At 46.2% G+C, this 12,495-nt stretch overlaps 1 protein-coding gene across 2 annotated transcripts in view; it reads left to right on the forward strand.

Annotated features, from left to right (window-relative positions):
- The window catches only part of PAPPA2 (pappalysin 2), a 303,379-nt gene that overhangs the window by 212,870 nt on the left and 78,014 nt on the right, over nucleotides 1-12,495 (forward strand). For both annotated transcript variants that reach the window (XM_088461902.1, XM_088461901.1), the window contains exons 9-13: nucleotides 314-442; nucleotides 1,465-1,556; nucleotides 1,637-1,833; nucleotides 8,756-8,845; nucleotides 8,998-9,133. In XM_088461902.1, coding sequence (XP_088318028.1) covers nucleotides 314-442; nucleotides 1,465-1,556; nucleotides 1,637-1,833; nucleotides 8,756-8,845; nucleotides 8,998-9,133 — 644 coding nt within the window. The remainder of the gene's footprint in view (nucleotides 1-313; nucleotides 443-1,464; nucleotides 1,557-1,636; nucleotides 1,834-8,755; nucleotides 8,846-8,997; nucleotides 9,134-12,495) is intronic.

Consider the following 12,495-nt stretch of genomic DNA (forward strand, 5'->3'; position numbering starts at 1 on the left):
TTACTCTTCACAAGCATTCTTTTTTATAGGAAAGAGTTATGTAAAATGTAGTTTGGGTGGGAGAAGTACACCCTAAAGATAAAATTATGATGAAAGTAATTATAATTTTGATGGTGGAATAAAGGAAAAAATGTAATATATACCACTGGTGACGGTTTGTACTTTCCAGCAATTCTGAAATAAATCACTCAGGAGGAAGCAGTCATAACTCTATGTTTGTGCAGTATTGGATTTCCTCGATACAGTTGACTTTTGTGCCATTTTGCTAATGAATATTTCTGGTAACATACACACCTTTGTCTCATCTGTCCAGGGAAGTGACACTGGGCCAGAAGTACCAATACCATGTGCAGGTGGTGGCCGGAGCAGCAGTAGGAGAGTCTTCTCCTCCTCTAACTCATGTACACGGGGCCCCTTTCTGCGGAGATGGAGAAGTTAATGAGTAAGTCAGAATAAGGATTAAACCTATTTTTCAGCTAATTTTTGTCACAGAAGCATCATTTGTCCTCAGTTGATGTATCTGTCATTTGTATTTACTCAAGAGCCAAATGCACGCACTGAGTGAGGGGGTCACATCCTAGCTCAGCACTAAGGACATGATTCAGAGTCTGTTTACACTTCAAGACTACATCTTTATGCTAATGTCGCAGCCGATGTGATTCATACAGAGTTGCCCACCGGCTGCTTCGCCTAAAAAGTCACACCGCCAGATATTAGAGCAGCCCCATAGTTTGCCCTGAATCCCCGTCAGAACATGGCCGCCGGTGCCAGTGCAACTAGCTAGCCGTCCCCTGTTACCACCCAGGAACGCGTCCAAATGCTTTTTGCATGCCCCGGCGGATACCATCGGGACTCATGCGCAATGCGATTTGGAAGCAGGCACAGATTGAAAACATCAGCTGCTTGCGACCAAAATCGACCCGGATTCCGTCTCTGAATCAGGCCCTAAATTGCAGTGTTAAAATTTAGCTGCCCAGTATTTGTGTGCTACATGCTAAAACGGGCTGCTGGATTTGCTACATTTGAATAGAGACTAGGCACACATAAAGTTGTTTCTAGCCTATCCACTTGTGAGCTGGAGATTCCAGCTGATGTATCAATTCAGTTTGAAAAGATAGCAGTCTCAGCTATCACTTCCCCCTCCATACACAGAAGACCTCGGCATGCAACTGTTAGTTATTTTACCTTGTCTCAGCTCTCTGCAAAATATTAAATAGTTGGTGCTGCTGAGAAACTGAGAAGTTGAAATATATACCATGAGAGAGCAGGAAAATGAATCCGTGTCCTCAGATCTTCTTATCATCGGCTAGTTATGGAATAAAAATAAGTTGAATAGGAAAAGCATACTCTACTGCAATGTGGAAAATAATGTAAACTACTAACTGTCATTCACTTTGTTCTGAGAGGTCTCCAGTTACTGTATCTACAGACAATGGAAATAGTTAATACGTTTTGTCACTGCAGAGAGCTGGGAGAGGAATGTGATGATGGCGCACTGCATAATGGGGATGGCTGCTCTCAAAAGTGTCAACTGGAAGAACACTACATCTGCCAGGGTGCGTATTTGGCGTTTCAGCAGAACGCTCTGAAAGGTAGTTTGACTACTTTAATTACTTGGAGTCTCTTGTATTGGCAGGAGAGCCCAGTCTCTGCTCTGTTCCCAGTGAGGAGGATGACGGTGATTTTCCAGATGACATCATTGGGTTTTCTGCTATCTGTGGAGGGGAAGCCTCCCAGGAATACAATGACCAATGGGCTAGTCAGGCTGTTGCATCACATGAAGACCCTCAGAGATGTCCAGTTTCTGCACTGATTGGAGAACCTGTGCAAAAGGTGATTGTCTGATTTGTCATTTAATAGACTCCTTTTTTCGCTCCTTTTACTTCTAGAGCCACTATACGGTGTGCTTCATTAATGGATGGATCAGTTGGTATGCACTAGCCACCTTGGGGCCTGATTCAGTCTCTTATGGATCACAATTGCTAAAATATGCGAATTCCTTCCAAAGCACAGCCGAACATAGGGACGCCCACTGCTGCCTTATCGTACCTGTGCAGTGTAAGCACAGCCGAGCATAGGGGTGCCCACTGCTGCCTTATCGTACCTGTGCAGTGTAAGCACAGCCGAGCATAGGGGTGCCCACTGCTGCCTTATCGTACCTGTGCAGTGTAAGCACAGCCGAGCATAGGGGTGCCCACTGCTGCGTTCTCATATCTGTCCGAAAACGTGCAGCATCGGTACCATCTACGCACATCGGGCAGTCACGCAGCATGTAAGTCAAGTCTGACCAGCCACAAACACTGCAGCTCTCCTGACACACAGAGAACTCTCATGCTAGTAAGGAGATGACAATGGCTAATTTATTCACGCCCATGAAACGGTATTTAAATGGTCAGACACGCCTCCGTTTTTGTAACCTCCAAACGCTGACTAGACTGACAGAGCATGTGCAGTCACCAATGTCTTACACAAGATTTATCCACATATCTACTTGCTTCTGACTCAGAATCAGGCCCAGTGGCTGACCATAGGTAGAGGTGGGCACAAATGCAACTTTTTTCAGATTCGCTGTTGCAATAATATGCAAATGCTAGTCTCAGCCTCCCCCTTGTGTAATTGCGAGTCCCAGGGATGGCAAGCCCTGAGATGCCCAATTTCAACATCCGTAAACAATGGAAATCCGTCACTGAACCAAAACACTCCATCATCAGCGCACCATCACGATGATCATTGACACTTAGGACGCCCTATGGCTGACACAGTGTCTCCTTCTGAACTTTCTCTAATCTCCTTAGCTGCAGCTCTGCGTGTGACAGCGCTCCTGACACTCCCATAACACGCCCCTGACACTCCCATAACACGCCCATGAGACGACCTTTTTTTTGCGTTCACTTCAAGCTACCTCCCAGACACGCCCATGACTGCTGCCAGCTTTATTACAAGGCTCTCCATTCACAACAGCGGTCTCTGGGCGTCTGACTTTTTGTGAATGCGCTGTAGCAACAAATTGCTCAATAGTGCAGACTTCAACAGTCAGGTCCACTATCTCCAGGCACTAGAGCAAGGCATACAGTAATTAGATACAGTAGTTGTTTGATTGAGACCAGCTTATAGAGCCCAGTGATGAAAGCAGTAAAGCTTAGTACACACTTAAAAGATCAGACGATCTACTGCCCGTCCGATACGATACACCGATATATTATGTCAGCATATACGCTGCACAGTTCGCCGTACGATGATGCGATATATCATGTGCGGAGCATGCTAATGCACCGCATCCTACATCGCATCGTCCAATCTGTGGTGCAGCACATCAAATGGGAAGATGCAAGCACACAATTCATCAAACGATGAATTGTGTGTACGTACTACACGATGGTCGTGCAGGCTGGTCGCAGGTATCATGATTGCACAACAAATCGTGTATTGTGTACCCAGCTTTAGAAAGACACTCCACCCAGACACAGATTTACATTTTATAACAAATCTGCCTCACATGCAATGCAGACACCTGTAAAAGCTACATAGCAAGCTGCAAAGTAAGACATAAAAATTGGAACATCCATAAGTAGTGGGGTAAATCATTTTATACAAAATGTGTTTTTATTTTTTTAATACATAAATCTATAAAGATGTACAGCTAACATAAAAAATAAAATAAAATAATAAAATATATATATATATATATATATATATATATATATAATGTGACAGGGGGTTTTGAAATGAGGACTCCGGACAAGCAGGTACTTGGTAAAGCTGTGTTTTTTCATGGTAGCGGACGTGAGCATAGGCCTGGATACACACAGGCACATAACAGAAGATAAGCAAATAAACATAAATGTCCCAGCACTCCTTGTGCTGATGTCTGTGGACCCTACTCATACTTGCCAACTCTCCCTCATTGTCAGGGAGACTCCCTGAAATAGTAGCAATCTCCCTGTCTCCCTGAAGAGTCTACAAATCTCCCTCATTTCATCCTTACTCCCATTATGAATCTGTTATATTAAAAAACAGAGATATATACATTCAAATGGGATCATTAGTGTCATTTCCTTGCATTGGTTATTATAAGGCACAATGATCCCTATGAATTTCTGAAAAGTATTAGTGTGTTTTCATCAACAAACAGATCTTACTAACTGCTTTTGGGCTGGTTTACATTTGGATGTAAGTCAGGTTTAGGACACGCGTCTCAGATTTATCAGTAAACGCCCACTGTAACACGCGATCATAGGTGCTGCTTTCATAATCTCCCTGAAATTCTTTTTCAAAAGTAGGCAAGTATGACCCTACTGCTAACCACCACCCCTGGCCTCTCGCCTGGCCTGTTTAGAGCAAGAAACATCAGGTGTGTGAGAGTTTTAAACCCTTCCTGTGCTCCAGTGATTATTCCAGCTGGGTCTGTGTAAATGTGAAAACCTGGAATTCCACACCTCCACTGCTAATGCAGAATGCACAGGTTTCACTCCAGTCTTCCTTGGAGGGAGCAGATTCCACCAGAATGTGGGCAAGTCAGGTGAGAGACAACCCCTCTCACCACAATATATTTGAAGCTGCCGCAGTTGCAAAGTTTTCCGACTCGGTACAGAAATGAAGGTATTGGAATTGAATGTGTTTCAATATTCTGATTCATTTGTCAAGGTTACCCACGGTGCTGTTGCTATTGCTATCTATAGCACCATCCAACATGTTGTTTGTGTAATGCCCAGTCTTTTGATACACCTCTATAGCCTAAATTATGTTCACCTGTTCGTCAAAGCAAGTGAGAAAATGATTTGACTTTTATTAGAGTTTATATTATGATTGATAATAATAATAATAATAAAAATAATAACAGAATTCCTCCCAAAATATTTCTAACATCACAGTGATGATTTCAGCAAATCTAAAGTGTTCTATCTGGCAAAGCACAAGTCTATAGCTGGGATGCTGGTAGATGTAAGTGCTGAAATGTGACAAACATGGTTTTCCGCTGCGTGTCTTCACGGAGAAATTGGTCAAAAAGGTTCATGACACTCGTCTGACAACAAACAACTTATTTCCACTGGAAACCACAGAAAGTTATTTTAAGCTGCTAATGCTGCACTTTGAAAAACTGTTGGATACAGTGTGGCGGAACGTTTATCACCACATGTATCGTATATGTGACAGCTCCTAGTTTTTGTCACAAGGTTTTCATGTTTGCAGCATTTGTCGACACTACATTGTAAAGTGGCTTCACAGCACATTGATTAAGTTGAACTTGTATAGAAGTGAGAGGCAATCATTGACTTACAACATTTCCCTGCCCTTCCTCTAGCTGCTGGTCGGCAATGCATGGTGGTTGCTTAGTTTTGGTTTTTGGTATCTCATAACATCAGCCAAAGCCTGTTAAATTTATTAAAGAGGACGATTTAAAAATCAAAACAGTGAGCCGGATTCAGAGATGGACGCAAAAGCCATCGCAACTGCGATATCTCACGGATCAAGTATCTCACATCCAGCGGTCACGTACAAAACTGGAAACATCGAACGCAGATCCAGTGGCCATCAGCCTTCTGAGTAAGTCTAAGCAGTCACAGAAATAGCGGGTTTCCATATACTTCACAGCACTCTGCGAAGAGAAGCCCATAAGCCTATGGGGCAACGCCATCTTCAGATGCATCGCATTCCGGGGCTTGGTGCATATGACAAATGCGGTCAAACCCGACTGGATTTCTTGCTTTAGTGCATCCCGTCCTGTGTGCGTGATTGCAAAACAATTGCTGGGTGTGGGCAGTATGAGCTAACAATCGCTCAAACTGAGTAAATATCGGCATTGTGTGAGGATCTGAATCAGGCCCAAGTCTTTAGAACCAAACCCAGCAAACATATTTTGAAGGGGATATGAATGTACTGAAGCCAGTCTGACTGGTTGCCAACATGTCCAAGTGCCTCAGTAGTTGCTTTTGGGCCCACAAGAGGGCCAAACACTGTGGACCTTATTCAGACCCGCTCGCAAGCGAGTCGATGTTTAGGCCCTGCGCATGCGCAGCAGCTGCACTGCGCGTGCGCAAGCCCCGGAGCGAGAGAGAAATTCTTTCGCTCCGGGGCTCGCTACCAACAGGGCGGCTGTCGATGTTGATTGACAGCTCGCCACGTTTAGTAGGCGGGGAGGGGGGGTGGTTTCACAAACGGAGGCGTTCCTTAAGGAACGCATGCCGTTTTGTGGGCGGCTGCACTGACATCAGCAGTGATGTCAGTGAGAGAGCTTCCTGCTCGATCAGAGCAGGAAGCTCCCTGGGGCTTGTGGTTGCCGAGACCCAACTTTGACAATCGCGACCATCAATCTGGTCGGTCGCTAAAGCTGTGGGTGGTAACCCACAGCTTAGCTAGCGACCAGGCGGCCGCACTTCAAAACACAAGCGGCCGCCAACATTCAGAGCGACCGCTCACATTTTGCGAGCGCCTCTGAATGAGGGCCTGTATCTGCTGGGAAACATCAGCCAACATCATGATATCTGAGCACCATGACAAAAGACCTCATAAAGTACTGTAACTTTGTACCTGGGCAAAACCATGACTGCAGTTGGGGGTATTGTAAAATTAGAGATTTAGGTGTGGGAGGGGCATGTCCAAACTCAGATCTAAATTGCAGTGTAAAAATAAAGCTATCCAGACTCCAGCATTTCTGGGCTACATGCAAAAGAAGCCAGTATTTACCTTGCATGCAAAAAATAAATGTATTTGCACCCCTTGCATTGCAAAGTGGTTTGTTCCAGGTGCAAAGTACTTGCTTTTCTTTTCTTTTTGCTTTGCTCCTTACTCCGTATCAGCCCCAGGATGTCTATACATAGCATTCATCCGTTGACAACAGAGTTATAGGAACAGAGGGCCTGATTCAGACCCGCTCGCGAGCGCTGAGCGCTCTCAAGTGGGTCGATGGCCCAGTGCGCATGCGCGAGACCCGGATAGCGGCGGGCAAGCCGTCGCTCCGGGCCTCGTACCATAGGGGGCGTGCTGTCGATGGTGAGAGACAGAACGCCCCCTTTGGTGGGCATGCCGGGGGCGTGGATGCCCAGACGGAGGCATTCCCATGGGAACGCCTTCCATCTGGGGCCGGCCCCACTAACATCACAAGTGATGTCAGTGGGAGTGCTTTCGGCTCTGTTTGAGATGAAAGCACTCTGGGCTTGCGACAATGAGACCCTACCACAAGCGTCTCGTCGCAAGCCCGATGTTCGCGGCCATCTTCTTGCCCGCTCGCTATAGCTGTGGGTGGTCACCCACAGCTATGCGAGCGGGCAGGAGGCCGTTCAAAAAAAAAAATAGCCCGGCCCTGATTCAGAGCAAGCGCTCTGTCAGAGCGTACGGCTGTGAATCAGGGCAAGGGCCACAAGGGGAGAGTTTTCTAATACAGAGGCCAACATATGACCAATGTGAGAGACAGATGTGGCCCATAGGCCACCAGTTTCCCACCATTGAGTAGACCTGTGTTTCCCAACTCCAGTCCTCAGTGACCACAACAGTGCATGTTTTACAGATCTCCTCAGTATCACAATTGAAATAATTGGCTCCACCTGTGGCTATTTAAAAATGTGTCACCCAGTAATGAGTACACCTGTGCACCAACTAGGAGATGTGTAAAACTTGCATTGTTAGGGGTCCCCGACAGTGGCGTAACTAGGGCAGGGCCGCCGGGGGGCACAGTACAGGCCCGCCCTAATCAGCCAGTGTAGTGCAGACCGCAGTGAGTGTGGTCGCACTACACATTTACACACACATCGCCGCCGGCGCCGGTACTACCCGGCGGCGATGTGTGTGTGTTAGCAGCCAATGAGAGTCAGACTCTCATTGACTGCAGCGCCCACTGCTAGAGCCAGGCTGGAGCTAACTCGTGAGCTCCGCCTTCCGGCTCCTGCAGTGGGTGATAGGAGAGACGTCATGATGTCTCTCCCATAATGCAGAGCGAAAGCAAGCGGGAGGATGGAGACGCACAAGCAATGACGGGAGCGTGGATTCAGGTAAGCCTGTTTTTTCTGTTTTGTGTGTGTATGTCTGTGTGTGATAACTACTGGGGGCCTGCATAAGGAGACCACTACTGGAGGGGCACTGTGTAAGGGGCAATAATGGGGGCCTGGCTGCATAAGGGGGATCACTACTGGGGTACTGAACACTAATGGGGGCCTGCATAAGGGGGACCACTACTGGGGGGGACACTGTGTAAGGGGCACTAATGGGGGCCTGGCTACATAAGGGGGATCACTACTGGGTGCACTGGGGTACTGTATAAGGAGCACTAATGGGGGCCTGCATAAGGGGGACCATTACTCGGGGCATTGCATACTAGGGGTACTGTGTAAGGGGCACTACTGGGTGCCTGCATAAGGGGGGCCACTGCTGGGGGCACTGCATAGGGGGACTGTATAAGGGGCACTGCATTAAGGTGCATATGAAATGGAAAGGAATGTCCCAGAGTGACGAGAAAGGGGTGTGTGTCATGTTGACACGCCCCCTTTTTCAGTGGCCATGCCCATTTTGGGCGCACGCACATAGGGGGAGAGGGGCTCCTTTTTTAAATTTGCCCTGGGCTCCAAATACCCCAGTTACACCTCTGGTTCCCGAGGACTGGGGTTGGGAAACACTGTTGTAGACTATACTGCACATGATGTACAGTACTTAGCTGATCTGCTCAGTAGGAAAGTGTCACTAGGAATTATATTTTAAATATTGGAAATTATATGATATTGGAGAAAGAGCATCCTCATAGACAGATCTTGTATTTTGCTTGTAGGACTGCCTGCCTTTCAGTGGGGTATCAGGTACCCAGTTGTCTTCTTGGTTCCCGTGTAATGGCTTTCTGGAACAGAGTGTATGGTTAAAGGTAACCTGCTTCTTACTTAACAAATCAGTTGAACAGGGTTTCTGGCTAAAATAATATTACTGCTTTTTAACTATGTCACAATAGTATACAAATGGAGATATCGTGATTTACACGAGTTACCTATTTTTCATTGTTACTCCATCTTCACTTAGGTCAGCTTTGATAAACCCAGCCTTGCAGAGTCATTCTATATATACCTATCTTCTGACGGCAGCCTACCCAACAGCACCCCAAAGGCCACAGTCACTGCCCATCTGACTGATGTGACGGGACAGAACCATTCACTTGGTGAGTAGAGATGATAGAAATCACCAATCTGTCAACTATTTCACTTTTTTGCACGAAATATCATTACTACAAGAATATATTTATTAAGAGATTGTTGTCTAGATGATCTACAGATGTTGTCCTGACCTGTTAGGTGGATGAGAGGTTAAATTGAACAAATGCAGGCTACTGTAGATCTTAGGAGATGCACAGTAGGATGTCAGTCACGTGATCAGGTATTAAGCCTTTGTACCCAATATAAGCAAGATCTTCAATGTGTTCAATGTTGGCACTTTATAAATTGAGGATAACAAAAATATAGGCGACAAAGAAGCCACAGCATCCTCAGTTATATGGCCTTGTGCCTCCTCGGTGGTTTATATTTTGCACTAAAGTGGAAGTAAGGAGTTCTACGGCTCAATAGAGAGATAGGCAAGGTCTTAAATCAGGATAATGGTTTCCACTGAGATATTCATACTAAGATATGAGTAGGGTGTATTGCAGGTATGTGGAGTGGAAGAAGGGCCTTATAGAAGCCAAGCCAGGTAGGTTGAAACACAATGTAGCAGAAAGATCAGGCCCCCCCAATGCAGTATAGTACAGGGCATTCCCTGTGGGGGATCAGCAGAGATATACAGAGTAGCCAAATTATTATAACCCCCAGGAGGCTTTATGCAAAGTAGTTATTCTGCAGATAATGCTGACGTAGGATGTCTGAATCTATGTAAGAACACAAAGGAGAAGGCATGCAGAGACTCATGAAATAATGGGAAATTGATGCGATCTGATGGACTTTGAACGTGGAACGATTGTTGGCGCTCGCAGCAGTGGTGAGAGCATTAGCCAAACGGCTGCACTGGTGAAATGATGGAGTGTGGCAGTCGTTACAGTGTACACAGACTGGACCAGCAGACAAAAAACTGGGTCTGCGTGCAAGTCCTGTGGTCGTAAATGGCTACTGGATGCTCAAGCGGAATGGAGAGTGGGAAGACTTGTTCAGTATCACAGACTGGCAACTTTGCATCAAATTACAAATAATCTGAATCAGGGATCAATTCTCATGGAACACTATGGGCTACAGAAGCAGCAAACCTGACCGTACACCAGTGCTATCTGCTGCAAACAGGGCGAAACACCTCCAGTTTGCTCAACAACACAGCAGTCAGACAGTAAATGTTTGGAAATGAGTCATGTGGTCTGACGAATCACGTTTTCAATTACTTCATGCATATGTTAGGCTAGGGATATGGAGACACCAGTAAGCTACCTGCTACCATCCAACCTTCAGGAATGGGAAGATGCAATTCATCACATTTGGGCCAATTTTCCCCTCAAAACACACCGACAGCTAGTAGAATCCATGCCTAGAAAAAATCAAGCAAAAGGTGGCCCAACAAAGTACTAACCTAGTGGTCATAATAATGTGGACACTCAGTGTATTTAGGACCTCATTCAGAGCTGCTCGCTTGCAAAAGGGGGCCGGGGCTGTAAGGACGCCCTCTATGTCTTAGTGAGCGACGGCAGTTAGTGTACGCTGGACTATAAAACCTCCCACCTGTCACTCGCAGCACACGTCATCTCCGGGAAGAGTCTGATTAATTGTGAACATCGAGGGCCATCGGAGCTGCTCGCAGCGCTTGGGGTTGACCTAACCTAACCCAAGCACTGCGAGCAGTTTAGGCTAAAAAAAGCCAAGTCACGTGTGCAATGATGCTACTTTGCTAATTATGCACACCCATTAAATGCCGTTCTGACGGTTGGGCATGCTGGCGTTCGCACAACCACTCCCTCGTTCACAAGCACCTTCCCCTGTTATCACCCACAAATGGCGCTATCTGTCACTCAAAGCAGCAACCTGAAAGTGGCTTGCGAGCTACCATAATCAGATCGCAACGAATGACTTGCGCACGTGCACTGCGAATTATACGCATGTACAGATGTGCGATTATCGCTCCCAGCGAGCGAGAATGCACTAGCTAGAGACTCTGAATGAGGTCCTTAGTTATGAGGTTCATTATAAAAGTAATACTGTATGTAACCTGGTAAAGGGCATTCTGATAACCCTTATTAATAGGGTGGGATTCCACGGATAATACTGCCAGCCATAGACACTCATCGATATCATGGCTGTAGTCACAAGTCATTCCTGTTCTCAAGCCTGGCATTTGTAGATAGTTTGTTGTTTATTACCTGCAGCAGATAGCTGTAAATAGAAGAGTATATATTGAAACAGTACTAAAAGCGACCATTTGGAATGTCCCACCCACCAGAAGTCCAACCAGATGCACTTTTATCAACTATGCAATGCATGCAGCTTGTATAACAAACCCAGCATGCACAGCACACACACAGATCCGCCAATGTCATAGAGTAACAGGTACTTACTATTCCTCACGTTTACACATCGTCCCCTTTACACTCAAATTTAGGATTTATGGAGTCAAACTTTGGAGTAACTTTACTAAAGTTAGAGTTTTTAGAAGTGTAGATGTTGGCCATAGCAACCAATCAGATTTTAGCTATTATCTTCTAGAAGGTGCTACTGAAATGTTAAGTAGAAACTGATTGGTTGCTATGAGCAACATCTCCATTTCTTAAAACTCTCACTTTAGTAAACAATAAATATACCGCTTGGACTAAAATTCGGAAGACTCGCACAAATCTAATAGATCTGACAGATGTGAAAACCCAGGGGGTTAAATCTGCTGTTTCCAATGGTAGCAACATGCATGGGAACTCTCAGTGCAGTAATAGTAGCTGTAGAAAGTTTCCAACTATGGGATAAATATAACAAACATTGTGCAGTTTGCTCAATAATGACTGCGATACTTCACTAATACTTATTGTACGTCATATATTTATCAAGCAGTGAATCATAAAACTGAGAGAACAGTGACACTACAGTAGGGTTACCATATTTGTCCATCAGTTTCTACACCGTCTAATGTCAGATGCAGGCTCAAACTCCTCTCTCCCCTGGGGATATATATACAAAAGTTCGATTTTGGATTCTGGGCCTGATTCAGACCCGGTCGCGAGCACTGAGCGCTCGCAACCGGGTTGATGGCGGCCCAGAGCGCATGCGCACGACGGAGCCGGCTCCGTCGTGCGCATGCGTGAGACCCGGATAGCGACGGGCAAGCCGTCGCTCCGGGTCTTGCACCAAAGGGGGCGTGCTGTCGATGTTGAGTGACAGCACGCCCCCTTTGGTGGACGGGCCGGGGGGGTGGCTGCCCAGACGGAGGCATTCCCATGAGAACACTTACCGTCTGGGGGCGGCCCCACTGACATCACAAGTGATGTCAGTGGGAGAGCTTTCGGCTCTGTTTGAGCCGAAAGCTCTCTGGGGCTTGCGGCAACGAGACCCTACCACAAGGGTCTTG

Source organism: Taudactylus pleione, unplaced genomic scaffold, assembly GCF_031769625.1.
Source record: "Taudactylus pleione unplaced genomic scaffold, aTauple2 ptg001123l, whole genome shotgun sequence".
Lineage (NCBI taxonomy): Eukaryota > Metazoa > Chordata > Amphibia > Anura > Myobatrachidae > Taudactylus > Taudactylus pleione.